Source organism: Geotrypetes seraphini, chromosome 13, assembly GCF_902459505.1.
Source record: "Geotrypetes seraphini chromosome 13, aGeoSer1.1, whole genome shotgun sequence".
Lineage (NCBI taxonomy): Eukaryota > Metazoa > Chordata > Amphibia > Gymnophiona > Dermophiidae > Geotrypetes > Geotrypetes seraphini.
The window spans coordinates 685,432-702,306 of NC_047096.1; the positions used below are offsets into that span (position 1 = coordinate 685,432).

The 16,875-nt window shown below is 45.3% G+C and overlaps 1 protein-coding gene across 1 annotated transcript in view; it reads right to left on the reverse strand.

The window, feature by feature from the left end:
* Window positions 1-16,875, reverse strand: part of AMPD2 (adenosine monophosphate deaminase 2) — a 40,249-nt gene that overhangs the window by 1,108 nt on the left and 22,266 nt on the right. The window contains exons 11-17 of the mRNA XM_033919376.1: window positions 16,545-16,676; window positions 16,303-16,466; window positions 14,870-14,996; window positions 6,870-7,033; window positions 5,345-5,465; window positions 5,082-5,255; window positions 896-1,006 (exon numbers count right to left, since the gene is read on the reverse strand). Coding sequence (XP_033775267.1) covers window positions 896-1,006; window positions 5,082-5,255; window positions 5,345-5,465; window positions 6,870-7,033; window positions 14,870-14,996; window positions 16,303-16,466; window positions 16,545-16,676 — 993 coding nt within the window. The remainder of the gene's footprint in view (window positions 1-895; window positions 1,007-5,081; window positions 5,256-5,344; window positions 5,466-6,869; window positions 7,034-14,869; window positions 14,997-16,302; window positions 16,467-16,544; window positions 16,677-16,875) is intronic.

A 16,875-nucleotide genomic window follows, 5' to 3' on the forward strand; every position in this document is an offset into this window, starting at 1 on the left:
TTTGGCTTAGTATAGTTTCTGCTTCAATGTGATGGTTTGACTCCACGTCACAATCTCTAAGTAAATTACATAAAAACAGTATACTGTAATATATTGTCAGCAGAAGTAAACATTTCATCCTAACAGATTAAAGGGCTCATTTTCAAAGCACTTGGACATAAGAAAGGGGAAAGTTCTGTATAGGATGCCAGTCTCAGCAGCCACACTAAGCTAAAGGGCTCCTAAATCCCTACAGACACTGGGGGGGGGATAAACACTGACCATGTCAATCTGCCGTTATAGAATACTAGCGTAATAAGTTCACAGTTGTGTGTTAATATGATTCACGCTTTCTTATACTCCTCGTGTTCTCCCCATCGCAAATATGATTCACGCTTTCTTATACTCCCCGTGTTCTCCCCATCGCGAATATGATTCACGCTTTCTTATACTCCCCGTGTTCTCCCCATCGCGAATATGATTCACGCTTTCTTATACTCCTCGTGTTCTCCCCATCGCAAATATGATTCACGCTTTCTTATACTCCCCGTGTTCTCCCCATCGCGAATATGATTCACGCTTTCTTATACTCCCCGTGTTCTCCCCATCGCAAATATGATTCACGCTTTCTTATACTCCTCGTGTCCTCTCTTTTCTCTGTATATAATTTATTTTTACTTATTTCTTCCTGTGTTTGTCCTGATATTCTCCTGAACTTTATTCTTCCTCCTCCTTTTAATGTGTAGATTGTGCATTTTCCCCCATTTTTATTCTTTTATTTTAAATCACTTATATGTTATCTGATTTGCATGATGCCAAATAAATATGAAGTAGGAAAGAAATTCCACATTTGATCTGACTGTAAGCCAGGAACATATTTTGCCAGATGTTGGATGTAGACGCAGAGTCATTTTACCTTGTGGGAGAATCCACTCATAAGTACGCTGTTCCGAGCCAACTCACACATGTCACAGGAGCTCAGCTTCCAGACCTGGGTAGCAATGCTGTATTCCTCCATCAGAGGCTCCTATGGAAATCAAAATTTAATACATTATCATTTACAAATTTATATTCACACTTTATCAGTAAGTTGGGATAAGTTTCAAGTTTATTTAAAATTTGATAAAAATGCTTTAAATTTGATAAAAATGATTTAAAATTTGATAAAAATTTCTAAACAAAGTACAAAATAAAATTAGGGGAGAACATACAATTAAATTAAAATAGGAACAAAACAATTTAGGAATCACTAATAGACAGAAACATTGTGGAAAAATGGTTTAAGGAGAGAAATAAATCTTTGAAAGAAGTGGGAAAGGAGTTAAGTAGAGAAAGGTGGATTTTACAGCCCGGGCCAACGTTCTTCCCCTCTCCCAACTCTAACCACCAATGCAGATTTTCAACCATTTTTGGAAGATGAAATAATTCATGGTTCTCTCTAGATTTAATGGTATCTGTGTCCACAATGCCACTTATAAGCCCTGAAACTGCCAATGGAGTGGTTTGAACTGATTGTTTTATCCGAGTTTGAGCTCTACAATCTGGGCATCCTCCTCCCTGCCTCTAGCAAGTGCTAAGCTTCTATCCCATCTGTATCATTGCAGATGATACAGATGGGTTTTGTCTACTCTGTGCTGGGTCAGAATATCTGCTGTCTCAGCCTTTTCCTCCTTTGCCACGTTACCCTTTTTACCGGGATCTGCACTGGCTCCCTGTGGAGGCTTGTATGATCTTTAAATTGGGTTGTCTATGTTACAAAGTCGCTTTTGGCTCAGCCCCCCTCTATTTCCTACTGCAAATTAGACTGTTGCCCACCAAATATTATGAAAGTTGCTCCAGTCACCTTCAAAGCCAAATGACATAATTGGCTTTCTTCTTTACTACTGTCAGGCACTTTTCCCGAGGCCTTAGGCCAGATTCTGATCACTCCAATCGCAAAAAAATCCCAAGGAATCGATTAAGTTGACATCGAACTACAGACCCATCACGAGCATTCTATTTTTATAAAGCTGATGGAAGGTCTGGTTAACCAGGACTTAGTAACCTATCTGGATAAATTCAACATACTACATGACAACCAGTCAGATTTTCGTTCTGGATTTAGCACAGAAACAGTTATTGCCTCACTGCTAGATTCCCTCCATAGCTTATTTAGTCAGGGTACAAGTTCACTAGTCCTGCAATTTGATTTAAGTAACGCCTTCGACTTAGTCAATCATGTCATCCTAATTGAATGCCTGGAGTCAATTGGACTTTAGGGTAATGTGTTAAAATGGTTTCAGGGTTTTTTGAGTAAATGATTGTACCAAGTTTACAGTGACAGCAAACAATCCTTCAGCTGGGTTAACTCGTGTGGAGTCCGGCAGGGTTCCCCCCTATCCCCTACACTATTTAACATCTACCTAGCCTCATTGGGGAATCTATTGCAAAGCTTAAAAGTCAAATTTTACATCTATGCCGACATCACTTTAGTTTTTCCCCTAACAAACCTGACTTCTGAGACGAAGAACCATCTGGCATCTATATTAAAGCAAATTGATCAATGGATGGCCAAATTCAAATTGAAACTCAACTCAGAAAAAACCAAATTCTTCCTAGCGAGCCCAAACTCAAAGATTTTTCAATTTCCTTGAATGGTCAAGTCTTTCCTATTGTCGATTCCATAAAAATTCTGGACCGTTACCTTACCCTAGAGGCACACACGGAGTTATTGGTTAGAAAAGGCTTCTCAACATTATGGAAACTAAGAACCATCAGAAAGTACTTAGATACAACTTCATTCCGTTTACTGGTGCAATCCTCCATTCTAAGCATGCTCGACTACTGCAACATCATTTACTTGGGGGTCTTTCAAGAAAAACATTCAAAGACTCCGAATTATCCAAAATTCAGCAGTACGACTGATTTTTGGCATTAAAAAAATGGGACCACATAACCCCCTATTATCAAAAACTTCATTGGCTGCCCCTGGAGGCAAGAGTTCTGTTCAAATTTGCCTGTCTTTGTTTCAAATCTATGCTTGGTTCGGCCCCCACTTACTTGGTCTCTCATTTCAACCTGGATTGTTCCATTAGGCCAACACGCAGAGTTCACATGTTTACCCACCCAACAATAAAGGCCTGCCGATACAAAAGATACCTGGACAGAACACTTGCTTTCCAAGCAGGTCAAATGAACAATTGGCTGGGTAATATAATTACACACTCCTCACCCTATCTAAGTTTTAGAAAACTAGTAAAAACAAACTTGTACAACCGATTTGTAACCTAAGAACTCCTACTGCCGTATCTCTTTATAGTCTAACTGATTTGTAACCAAGATTTCTCAAACCCTCTCTGTACTCTGCTTACATGTATTGATGACTTTACAGTGTGCCTATTCTCGCTGATTGTTCGCCGATTGTCCAGCTCCTCTTATTGTAAACCGCCTCAATCTACTATGGCTTTGGCAGTATATAAGAATAAAATTATTATTATTATTTAGTCGACAGATTTCTAGTAGCAACCCAAAAGAACAGCAGAAGATCTCATACCCTTTTCATATTCCCCCCCCCCAAATCAAGGGGTGTAAAACCAGGAAATATCATGATTATATGCTTTCATATCAAGCAGCTTCCAGGAAGAAATGGAGTTGACATAAAATTGGGACTGTACTATCGTCCTCCTGGATAAACAGAAGCAAACAATAAAGAACTGGATGCAGAATTGAGGCGGGAATGCAAAAACGGAAATGTGATGGTTATGGGGGACTTTAACTACCCCGGGATAGACTGGAGTATTGGAAACTCCAACTGCGCAAGGGAAACAGGTTTAGAACCAATGCTAGGAAGTTCTTTTTCACTCAGAGGGTGGTGGACACCTGGAATGAGCTTCCGGAGGTTGTGATAGGACAGAGTACATTATGGGGTTTCAAAGAAGGAGTGGATAAATTCCTGATGAATGCGGGGATTGAGGGATACAGATAGAGGTATAGATAGGATTATGTAAGGGTATAGATAGAGGGATAAAGGGGATTGAAGGGTTTTAGGCAATGGATCACCTTACAGGTCATGGACCTGATGGGCCGCCGTGGGAGCGGACTGCTGGGCACGATGGACCTATGGTCTGACCCAGCGGAGGCAACTTCTTATGTTCTTATGACAAGGATTTTCGACTGTTGTTGATTACATTTTATTCTTATAAACACTTCAGAAAACAATTGAAGACTTATCTCTTTTCAAAATATGTGACTGAATCGATTCCTAATGTATTTTCTTTTATTTTGTAATTTTTGTAAACCGCATCGAACTTATGGTTATGCGGTCTAGAAATATGATGTTATGTTATGTTCTGCCATCCAGGACAGATAGCCAAATTTGAAGTGCAGGGCTGTAGGGTGTCCTCCATGGTCCAAATACCGCAGTTGATCCTAGATGGCAGCAGAGGAGGAGATGACCAATATGTTGCGGGTATCCTCCTCATGCTGATCGGGATGGGGAGGGGCAAAGGTAGAGAAGAGGGCAAGAGCCATGGGGTGGGGAAGTCTGTCAGGTGGGAGTTGAGAGAAAGCTATGCTGGTGTGTGTGTCAGAAGGGGTGTTAAGAGACATCTATGAGTGCATGTGTTAGGGGTAAGAAGTTTCAAAATCATAATATAAACCAGCTTCACGCAGAGAACATCTTATCTTAAACTCACCAGAGACTTTTCCATTCTAGGGGGAGAGGGAAAGAGACCAACTGACTTTCCCATCAAAATTCATATTTATGACCAACGAACTGCCCTGTTCCCAATCAGGTCAGTGGATGCACTATTTACAAAAGACAAACTGCAGACTTCACAGCATACCCTGAAGAAAGCCTTAGCATGATGGCTGAAACCTGCCACAAGCACAATAATGAGTGTGAATGTTGTGCAGAATGGATGGACCATTCGGGTCTTTATCTGCTGTCATCTACTCTCTTCTGCTATGTTTCCAGTCTGTACAAGGATAGCCTGAACTCATACCCCCATACCCTCTCCAGTAGGATGGTTTCAGACTCCTTCTGCCTTAAATAACGCGAGAAGGTTTTACCAATTGAGCAGGATTACAGTTTTAAACCTGAAGGATTCTGGTCCTGAGCTCACCTTAGTGAAGTGGAACTGCAGTGGGTCATCTGTAGAAAGAGACACCATCAGCCCCCGTGACAGGAAGTCGGGCAAGGGATTGCGATGGTAACTCAGGAACAAGCTGTTATTGCTCAGAGGAGACATGGCTATTCCAATCTGGGCCAGGTAGTAGAGATACTGAAGAACTGGAGCCTGGTGGGAAGAAGAACGAGTAATCAACTTTGGCCCACTCAGAGTCCTCCAAGTATCGGCCTTTGCCCAGAGCTGAGCTTCAGTCTTACCTTACGCAACAGCAGTCCATGTGAGATGTTTTCAGAAAGCATAAATCCAGACACTAAATGGTGGATGGGCCCAGCCTCGCCACAATGAGGCCGCAGGACAAAGGTGTGAAATCCTCTCTTCCTAAAAACAGTACCAAACTGAGTTATTAGAGAATATTCAGGGTAAATGCTTGATGGTATCGTACCCAGACATTTCAGTTTCTCTGGTTAGTAGTATGAGGACATCACATCCAGCCATTTTGATGGGATCACACCCAAATGCAATGAAATGGTGAAACCTAAAAAGGACGCTAGGGTGCATAGGGAGAGGTATGGCCAGTAAGAAAAAGGAGGTACTGATGTCTCTGTATAAGAGTCTGGTGAGACCCTATTTAGAATATTATGTACAATTCTAGAGGCCGCATCTTCATAAAGATATAAAAAAGGATGGAGTCGGTCCAGAGGAAGGCTACTAAAATGGTGCGTGGTCTCCGTCATAAGACGTATGGGGACAGACTTAAAGATCTCAATATTTAAACTTTGGAGGCGAGGGGAGACATGATAGAGATGTTTAAATATCTACATGGCATAAATGTGCATGAGATGAGTCTCAATTGAAAGGAAGCTCTGGAAAAAGGGGGCATAGGATGATGATGATGAAAGGGGACAGATTCAGAAGTAACCTGAGGAAATACTTCTTCACAGAAAGGGTGGTGAATTCGTGGACCAGCCCCCTGGTGGAGATGAAGACTGTATCTGAATTCAAGAACGTTTGGAACAAGTACATAGGATTTCTGAGGGAGAAAAAGGGATAATAGATGACATGGATGGTCTTTATACAATATGTTCCTGGGACATCATCCCCTAGTGTTTCGGTGTACTCTGCAAAACAGTATTTTGGAATCGTACCCAGGGAATTCTGTGTACTCTGGGAAAGAGTGTGATGCCACCCTCCCACGGGTCAAGATGACTTCAGTGCAGTCTGAGTAAAAGTGTGAAGGTGTTCAATGTACTCCAAGGAAGCATGTGAAAGCAGTGCACTCTGGATAACAGAGTGACACCAAGACTTTGAAGGTACTCTGGGAAACTGTGTGACCGGACCGCATCTAAGCTTTTCAGCACGACAGTAGCGCATTCAGTGTACTTTGGCTAAGAGCCTGATGGTGGCACTGCAAGGCATTTTAGTTGATCCAGTTAAATGTACCATAGACATATCCAGTGGTGTAATAAGGGGGGGAGCACCTGTCCTTTTCTCTGCTCCCCCCCCCCCCGCATCTCATTAACATACCCAGCATGAGGAGCAACCCCAACCTGCTGCTTGTGCCAGCGTGGGCTCTTCATCTGATGTCACTTTCTGGATCCCGTCTAGGAAGTGACATCAGAGGAAGAGTAGCAGGTGGTCATGTTGGGAACATTTAAGAGGTACGGTGGAAGGGAAGGGAAGGGGCGCACACAAGCGACAGGAGGGGGCAGGGAAGCAGCGGATGGGGTGGGGGCGCCTCTCATCCTCGCTGGAGAACAGATCTATCAGATGCTCATCTCTTACCTACGTAGATGATTAAGAACCGTCATATTGCCATACATGTAGTACAGGTAATAGGAATATGGTGGGTTGTCTTCCTCCATCCATTGCTCAGGTAACAAACTATCCAGGTTAAAGATATGATGCTCTGGTTTAGATTCATCATCCACACTGTCAAAGCCATCGACCTGCAGAGCCATCATCATGGAGAAAAATGAGGAGTAGCATCAGTGACTATCCTATCGACCAAAGGCCCAAACTCATGTACAGAGAGATCCACCCCTAGCCAAAGAGTGGCCCAAAGTGACCCCACTACACTTTGATCCACTCATAGGCCAAGACAAAGACACAGAAAAGTAAGAAGAGCCACTCACAAGGCCAGATTGAAGTACAGACTGATCTACCTCAAGGCTAAGAGAGACACAGCATTGGAGCTACAGCTTTTATGACTGTTGAAGTTCTTTGGGTCTTGACAGTTACTCAAATGCTGCCAGATCTGGACAACTGGACGCTAGCCACAAAATCCTAAGAGAACACAGATCTTTTATGTTTGCTGCTTATGACTTGGCCTTTTGTTTTGCTTCCTAAGATTCCATAGTGGGCACCAGTACTGACTAAAACTGATGCCCACACAACTACTGGCTCCTCTCCAACTCTGCCCACAGACCAGTGCTGCAACGGTCAGAGTAGATGTACCGGGACCCTGACCGGTCAAGTGCCACGGAATATCAGAGACGAATAGCCAGGGACCACTGATCAGGCAATGGGCCTGATGGGCCGCCGCGGGAGCAAACCGCTGGGCGAGATGGACCTCTGGTCTGCCTCAGCGGAGGCAACTTCTTATGTTCTTATTTATTGCAGGAAGTTTCATCACGGCCACGATGAATCATCCTCTCCATGATGGCCATGATTAACCATATAGAATTGTGCTTCTCTTTCTCCCCCCCTTGCCAGTGGCTCTCCTCCTCCCCTCCCACCGATGCCTCTGCTCTTCACTGCCCCCCCAGTTTCACTCCTCCTCCCCCACCCCCACCAATGCCTTTCCTACTCTCCACCCCCCTCCCCTGCTAGTGCCTCTCCTCCTCTCTGCCCCCCAGCCCCTTCTCCTCCCCTCCTGCCGGTGCCTCTCCTCCTCCCCCACAATGTCTCTCCTCCTCCCCCCACCCTCGCTGATGCTTCTCTGCCCCTTCTCCTCCCCCCCTCCTCTCCGTGCATCTCCTCCTCTCTACCCCCCCCGCCAGTGTATGTCCTCCTCCCCATCCCCCCACCAGTTCCTCTCCTCTGCACGCCCGCCAATGTCTCTCCTCCTCCCCCACCCTCGCCAATGCTTCTCCGCCCCTTCTCCTCCCCCTCCCCTCCCAGTGTGTGTCCTCCTCCCCATCCCCCCACCAGTGCCGCTCCTCCTCCCCGCCGGTGCCTCTCCTCCTCTCTACCCCCTCCCCTCTCCTGCTAGTGCCTCTCCTCCTCTCCTCCTGCCGGTGCCTCTCCTCTGCCCCCCTGCCAATGTCTCTCCTCCTCCCTCACCCTCACCGATGCTTCTCCGTCCGTTCTGTTCACCCCTCCTCTCCCACCAGTGCATCTTCTCTTCTCTGTCCCCATCAGTATGTGTCCTCCTCCCCATCCCCCCACCAGTGCCTCTCCTCTTCCCTGCCACCCCAGCCCCACCTCCTCCCCTCCTGCCGGTGCCTCTCCTCTGCCCCCCTCCAAAGTCTCTCTGCCCCCCAATACCTCTTGAAAAGTTCACCAGCAAGAGCAGCATCTTCCACCCCCTGTTCTGCTGGCCTTGGCTCCCTTTTGATGTCACTTCCTAGTCGCAGGACCAGGATGTGATGTCAGAGGGAGACAAGGCTAGCACAAGGAATTTGTGCCAGCAAACTTTTCAAAATGTATGCGGAGCAAGGGAGTGTTCTTATCTCGGGGGAGGGGGGAGATGGATGGGGGCACTCTTACTTTGGGGGTGGGGACCATGCGTACTCTTTTTTTTTTTTTTTTGAGGAAATCTGGTAACTCTATCCGTTGTGAAGGCGAAAAACACCAGAAAGGCATTGATTAAAGGCACAAAATCCAAATAATTATTTTGAGAATCAGTTGGACAGGGAAAGATCCTTAAATAGCAAGAAATCTTCCATTGTAAGAGGAGCGATTCAAGTACCTCTGGGTAAGATCCCTGTGTGCTATCGGTTATGAACCCCAGAGGGAAGCTCTCTTTGGAACAATGCAAGTAGTACAGTGAGGTATAGCAGTAAATTTGAGTCTACTTTAGGCATGAGGTTCATGTGCAAAACATAAGAATTGCCGCTGCTGGGTCAAAGACCAGTGCCCTAACTGAGACCAGCCCTACCTGAGTACGTTCCGGATCAGCAGGAACTTGTCTAACTTTGTCTTGAATCCCTGGAGGGTGTTTTCGCCTATAACAGCCTCCGGAAGAGCGTTCCAGATTTCTACCATTCTCTGGGTGAAGAAGAACTTCCTTACATTTGTACGGAATCTATCCCCTTTTAACTTTAGAGAGTGCCCTCTCGTTCTCTCCATTTTGGAGAGCGTGAACAACCTGTCTTTATCTACTAAGTCTATTCCAGGGGTCCCCAAAGTCTCTCCTTGAGAGCCGAATCCAGTCGGGTTTTCAGGATTTCCCCAATGAATATGCATTGAAAGCAGTGCATGCACACAGATCTCATGCATATTCATTGGGGAAATCTAATCTAATCTAATCCTTAGGTTTGTATACCGCATCATCTCCACATTCGTAGAGCTCGGCGCGGTTTACAGTAGAAGAAATAGGAAGGAACTACAACAGAGGGTTAGAGGTAGAAGTGGGAAGAAAATTTAGAGGACTTGGGATGCCAAGATAAAAGAGTTTCCTTGATTCCTAATTTGGATGGAAACTTACTTTTTTTTTTTATTGAGTTTAATGCATTTACAATATCATAAAGATATCAAGGAAAAAAAGGTTTCCATACAAGTTTTCAATTCAAGAAATAATACAAAAAAAACAATCCTTTACAAGCCCACTAAAAGGGGAAACATATTGCTTATATCAAATAAGTTTTAAGGAAAAACAAAGAAATGGTTGAGTTCCAATGAACCCAAATCATTCCCAACTAAATTAGGACATTTGTGACATTCCTACCCTAGTTTCTCATCAATAAATAAAAAAGAAAAGAAATCTCATTTCTGTTCACGGGCTACCAAAAATTGTTGCAATTGAATGGGATCCCAAAAGACAAATTCAGTATCTTGTATCTTAACTAGGCATTTACAAGGAAACTTCAAATAAAATGATGCCTCAAGTACCAAGACTCTAGCTCTCAATTTCAAAAATTCTTTCCTTCTAAGTTGGGTAGCTCTTGAGACATCTGGAAAGATGTTAACCAAGTCCCCACAGAACTTGGTCAGTCTATTTTTAAAGTAAAGTTTCATTAACAACATTTTATCTGTCTCACTCATACATGTTAGGATCATTGTGGACCGAGTCTGAATAACATCTTGAGAATCCTCTAAAAACTCTGTCAAATTAACATCATCTGTTACCAGATGGTCCACATCCTATACAGTTTCCTTTTTCTTCTGGGGAATATGATATCAATTATTTATTGGAAAACTATCCGCATTGGGTAATCCCAATATTTCCTTAAAATATTTTCTTAATAATATTTCTGGTAATAACAAATGAGTTACTGGGAAATTAACCAAGCGGAGATTCTTTCCCCGATACATATTTTCTAGCATTTCCATGTGAAGGTTGAAAAAGCATTTTTTTACCAAGGATTGGAGGTGGTCATTAAAGGACAATGTGGAATCAATGATGATGCCCAAGACCTTGCTCGAGAACTCAAGCTGCAGAGAGAAGCCAGAGGGTAGTGGGATGGAGGTGGGTAGGTGGTCTAGTTTTGGGCCAAGCCAAAGGAGTCTTGTTTTGGACTCATTCAATTTCATTTGCACAGTGTGGGCCCAGGATTGTAGGTTCATTATACAAGAGGATATGTTCTTAGACAGGTCGGTGAGGTTCGAGTCGGTCTCGAGGAGGACGAGAATGTTGTCTGCATAAGTGTAAATTGTTTCAAGGGGGGATAGGTGGAGGAGTTTTAGGGAGGACTTATAGATATTGAGAAGGATAGGAGATAATGGAGAGCCTTGTGGGACTCCACAATTCGGTTTCCAGGGGGAGGATGAGGTTCCATTCATGTTAAGAATGTAAGAACGAGAGCGGAAGAATTTAGAGAACCAATCTAGGACTGTGGAGTTGATGCCTATCTCAGAGAGTTGATAAACAAGTATATCATGGTGGACAACGTCGAAAGCAGCGGAAAGGTCAAATTGTAGGAGGACGGCGAACTTGTTTTGAGAGTGGAGTTGTTGAACCCTTGAAATCAGGGAAGACAGTAGGGATTCGGTGCTGAAGTTAGGACAAAAGCCGTATTGAAAGGGTAGAAAAATAGAGAATCTCTCTAAGTATGATGAGAGTTGGGTAGAAATGATGGACTCTAGCATCTTGGTTAGGGGAGGGATATTTGCAATTGGGCGATAGCTGGATGGTATGGAAGGGTCAAGGTCAGATTTTTCCAGTAGTGGAGTCAAGGCGATATGACCCATTTCTGGGGAGAAATGGCCCGACTGAAGGGCAGAGTTTATGAGATTGGTGATAGAAGAGATAGCCTGAGCGGGAATGTTCTCGTATAGGTAGGAGGGGAATGGGTCCAAGGAGCAATTACAGGATTTCAGTTTGAGGCAGAGATTGAGGACCAGGGATTCAGATACGCGCTCAAAGGTGGTCCAGGATCTGTCAGCTGGGATAGGGTTGGAGACCATTAGGGTGGGAATGGGATCGGTGGGCACTAGGGAATTGTAGGAGACTGAAGGAGGGAAGGAGCATCTCAAGGAAGAAACCTTATCGTTGAAGAATTTTGCTAGAACATCGGCTGAGGGAGAGGAGGGGAGCACGGTGGGGTCTCTTTTGGAGATTAGGGAGTGCCAGATGTTGAAGAGTGTACTGCTCTGATTGTTGGATCTGGAGATTTTGTCACCATAGAAGTTCTTTCTTGCTTTTTTTAGTGCTGTATTGTACAGCTTGATATTGACTCTCCAGGACTGTCTGTCTATGGGACATTTTGATTTTTTCCATATGCGCTCCAGAGCTCGACATTTCTGTTTTAGCTCTCTGTGATAAGGGAGGTAGGAAATGGATTTAGTGGAAATAGGGGCGAGGGAAAGATAGGTGGATTCGGAGAGAGCGATCCAGTTATGCCAATTGGTACCTGAATCTACAGGCTTAGGGGCAGAGGAGAATAGACTGAGAAATTTAGACCAGAACAGGTCGCTTGTGATTTTTTTGCAGAAGGTAATGGGGTTGGAAGTGCGAGGTGAAGCCCCAAGGTGCAATATAAAGATGGTGAGACAGAAGGTCCCTAGGAAGTGGTCAGACCAGGGGACATGTTCCCAGCGAGTGTCGTCAACTGATGTCTTGTGAGCTGTAAGGTCGAGGAAGCTAATGAGGTCTAGAGTGTGCCCCTTTTCGTGGGTTGGGGATGGTGCAGTGGGGGGGAGGCCAAGAGAGGTGAGGAAGCTAATGAGTTCAATCGTATCCTTGCTGGTGATGTCGTCTAGGAGGAGATTGATGTCTCCAATGATCAATAACCTTTGGAACTTGAGGAAGGCGTTTGTTATAGTCTCAAGGATGAGTTCGGAGGAGTTGTTCCAAGGGGTAGTTGGGCGGTATAGTAGCAGGATGCCCAGTGGGTGAGGGTGAAGTTCATCGTTGACAGAAGCAAGCATGTATTCTAGTGAGGTGTGGCTATCCCTTTCGAGGAGCTGAATATCGAAAAAGGATTTGTAGAGAATTGCCAGGCCACCTCCTTTACGGTTAGATCTGGGTGAGAAGAGACCTTGGTAGCCATGGGAGCAGAGTTCATTTTGTGTAAATAGGTCATCTTTTCTAATCCATGATTCCGTGATGCATAGGAAACCAGGGTCAGAATCTTCAAGTAGGTCTTTCAGAATTTGAATCTTTTTGCTAGCGGATCTTGCGTTGCAATAAAGTGTTGGGACTGGGGTGAGCGGGTCAGAGGCAAGGTTGGGGAGATTGGCAGGGGAAACAAACTTTAAAGAAGCATGGTTTATTCTTTGGGGGAGGGGGGGGTTGGGAGGATGTGGTCTGGTGCGAATCAACGTGGGGATTTTGAGGCCAGGGCAGATATTATTGGTATTCGCGGAATTGAGAAGATCGGGAGAAGGGGATATTACGCAGAGGGTGGTGTTGAGGGAAAAGCAAAGTAGGAGGAGAAAGGGCCACAAGGGTGGCTTCATGGTGAGAGGTTGGTGAGCCTTTGGTGAGCTTTTGGGTTGTGAAAATATATATATATATATATTTTTTGTATTTATTTATTAAATTTTTTATGGGGAAAGTTAGCCCTTGGTGAGCTTTTGGGTAGTATATATATATATATATTTTTTTTTTTTTGGTGGGGGAAGAGCTAGGCAATTTGGTATCTAAACAAGAAGAGGATCTAGACAACTAGGTAGTGAGAGGACCAGACAGACTTAGACTTAGCATACCGGGATGGAACTAGTATAAAGGTAAAGGAGAGGGCTTAAATATTGCGCTCGTCCCTTAGCATTGAAAGCACTTAGCAACTGGATGGTGTCCTATAAGAAGCTGTGAACAAGGTCAGGCACTTAGCAATTGAATAGTGTCGTATAAAAAAAAACCTTTGAACAGGACAAGCACTTAGCAACTGAATAGTGTCCTATAAGAGAAACTTAGAACAGGGTCAAGGTCAGGCGTTAGTGACTGGATAGTGTCCTAAAAGAAGACTTTGAACAAGGTCAAGTATAGCATCGGAATAGCATCAAGAAAACTATGAAGAGGGTCAAGTATAGCATCAGGATTCGTGGGTAAAACAGAGTTATCCTGGTTTTTTAAGGGATGTGAGGCGGAGGAAGGAGGGAGCAGGATGGATGAGAGCTTCCTCCTTCCTCTGCCTTGGAAGTCGCTGGGGGGAGAACTTTCGGCGGCCCTTACGGGCTGAAGAAAGCTCCGATGCTGGGGCAGGCAGAGTCAGCCCGAACAGAACCTGCACAGGCAGGAGGCTTTCGGTGATCCCCGATGGCTGGTGGAAGCAGGGGCTCTGAAGAGTAAAAGAAGAGCCCTCCTGCTTGATCGGCGTCGGGCGGAGGAAGGAGGGACAAGATGGTGGAAACTTCCTCCTTCCTCTGCCTTGGAAGTTGCTGGGGGGGGAACCTTCGGGGGCCCTTAAGGCCTGAAGAAGACTCCGATGCTGGGGTGGGCAGAGTCAGCCCGACAGAACCTGCACAGGCAGGAGGCTTTCGGCGATCCCCGAAGGCTGGTGGAAGCAGGGGCTCTGAAGAGTAAAAGCAGAGCCCTCCTACTAGATCGGCGTCGGGCGGAGCAAGAAACCGCTGGTCTCCTGCAGGCTCGGGAGGGGGGCAGAGCAGTGCTCCCACGCTCCTCTCCGCTTGGGGCTGGAGGGGAAAAAAGTTTTTTGTCGTTGGTGGAACTCTCCTTAGAAGCTGCTGGTCTCCTGCAGGCTCAGGAGAAGGGCTGAGCAGTGCTCCCACGCTCCTTTCCACTTGGGGCCGGAGGGGAAATCCTGAAAACCCGACTGGATTCGGCCCTCAAAGAGGGACTTTGGGGACCCCTGGTCTATTCCCTTCAGTATCTTGAATGTTTTGATCATGTCCTCTCTCAAGTCTCCTGTTTTCATCCTCCACTGCCCCAGGTACAAAATAAGCCCCCAAAAAGCAGCATACAAGTCCCATTCCCAAAAAGCAGTAGCCTGAAATAAGACCTGTTGCTAGGATAATGGAAAGCCTGCTGTGCTATGCAGACTGCTCTACCTGGCCTCACTCACAGGCCTACTCAAGGACTCTGTCATAGTAGAGATGTTGTAACCTTTTTATCATACAATGTGCTGGAAGCTGCTGCTTCAGTGTTTGCCAGACTGGCACGGTCTGTCCCTTGTAACCTTCACCCTGTCCTGGTGGGGCAGTGAAAAGGCAGTACGTACATGTTCCAGAAAGAGGTGGAGCTCAGGATGGCTGGCAGGATTGACAGTAGCTTCAAACAACGGCAAGAAAATATTCTGCAGCATCTCCTGGAAATTGGCCAACTGCTTCTTGGCACGATATACATCACTGAGAAAAAGAATGTAAATGAGAGCGAATGAGAAGTACAAGAGGGAGAGGAGACAGGGGAAGGGAAGAAAGAGAGGTCATTTTGTTATTCACCAACTTTATGAAGAGATCCACCCAAGGCAGCGTTCACATTTTGTTAATAGTATAACATTAAGATGATCAATTTTTTTTTTTTTTTTTTAAGATTCCTGATATATTGCTTGCCTGTGGTACTTTTTCAATTGTATTGATCCCAATCTCTGGTTTCTACTTTTCTCTTAACTCTATTGCCAGGATTTCCTGTTCATTTGTCATTTTTCTCTCCTCCTTTTCCTTTCAGCTTTCTTCAATTTATTTTCTGCTTCTGTCCACATTTAATTCTTTCTTACAATCCAAATTTCAATTTCTCTATTTTGACTGCCCCTCTCTCCTCCCCTCTTCCATCATCTGCCCTCCTCTCTTCCCCACTTCCATACAGAATTTCCCCCTCTCTCGCTCCTCTCCACTTCCATTGTCTGCTCCCTTTCCTATTCCATCTAATATTTCCCTTCTCTTTCCTCCCACTTCCATCTTCTGTCCCCTATCCTCTCCACTTTTTTCTCTCCCCATCTTTCTATTCAAGATCCTTTGACATCCTCCATCCTCTCCCAGTTCACTGCTGCTTCTCCCAGTGAGCAGTAGTGGTGGACAAAGCAAACAGTAGCAGGCATAGGGTCGTAGTGCTCAGGCGTGCACTGTCAGCTGTACTAATCCCTTGCACCTCCGACATCAATTTCCTGTTCCAGGGCAGGGGATCAAAAGAGCCAACAATGCATGCCTGAGCACTGCAGTCCTGCACCTGCTACTGCTTGGCTTGCCTGCCACTACTTATTGGCAGGAGAAGTAGCAGAGGCCATGGGAGATTGGGGGGGTGGAATGAGCCAGCAAGCAAAAAAAAGGTGCATCTGGGTACCTTAAACATGCTGGGTTGGAGGGCCTATAGCATGCATACTGGTTCAGGAGATCTATGGTACTCATGCTGGTTTAGGAGACCCAAGGCATGCCTGTTGAGCTTTGGGTGGGGACATCAGCATGAGCATTGAGCTGGGAGATGTCTGTAGCATGCATGCTGAGCTTTGTGCATTAACTGGGAGGATGGAGGTGAGACTAATAGCATACATGAATAGGCTTTTTTTGGGGGGATAAGTATGACATCCACAGTGAATACTGGGGACAGAGAGACTATAGCATGCATACAGGGTCAACTGGGCCATGGAGGGAGAGGACTACGGGATGCCTATCAGACAGAGGACAAGTGGTGCTAGGTATGCACTACTGACATACTCACAAGAGCCGTGGGACTTGCACCAGCCACCGCACATTATTGGAATGGACCTTATGATACACTGCCCACTTGGCCAAACTGTCCCATTCATCCCGGGAGCGGCCATAGATGGAGAGCCGCAGCTCGGCGTTCTGGTATTTACTCTCCTCTAGGTCCGCCATCACCTCCTGAGAAGGGAGAAGGTCCAGTAAGTGAAATCTTCCCAACATTTACCAATTGCGTAGGAAAGAGTAAGAGCCACTTACCTTGATAATATGTGCAAAGTACTTTCCAGAGACTTGATTATCAGTTTTGATAAAGATCTCTCGAAGGATGGATTCCCCAATTGGATTATACTTAGCATTGAACTTATCAAAACGGTGAAATGTATTTCTGTCCTGCGCAATAAAAAGCATGTGAGATTATCACCACTAGAGCTACGTTAGCTCTTCCACAGCCATGTAGGTCTGTAGTCGCTCTTTTCTGCTACCCAACACATCACACCCATGCTGCCTCCCTCTGTGATTCTCCCCTCCTTCAAATTCCTCTTTTCTGCACATCCACTGGCCTCTTCCTCTCAGTGTAATCGCATTGCCT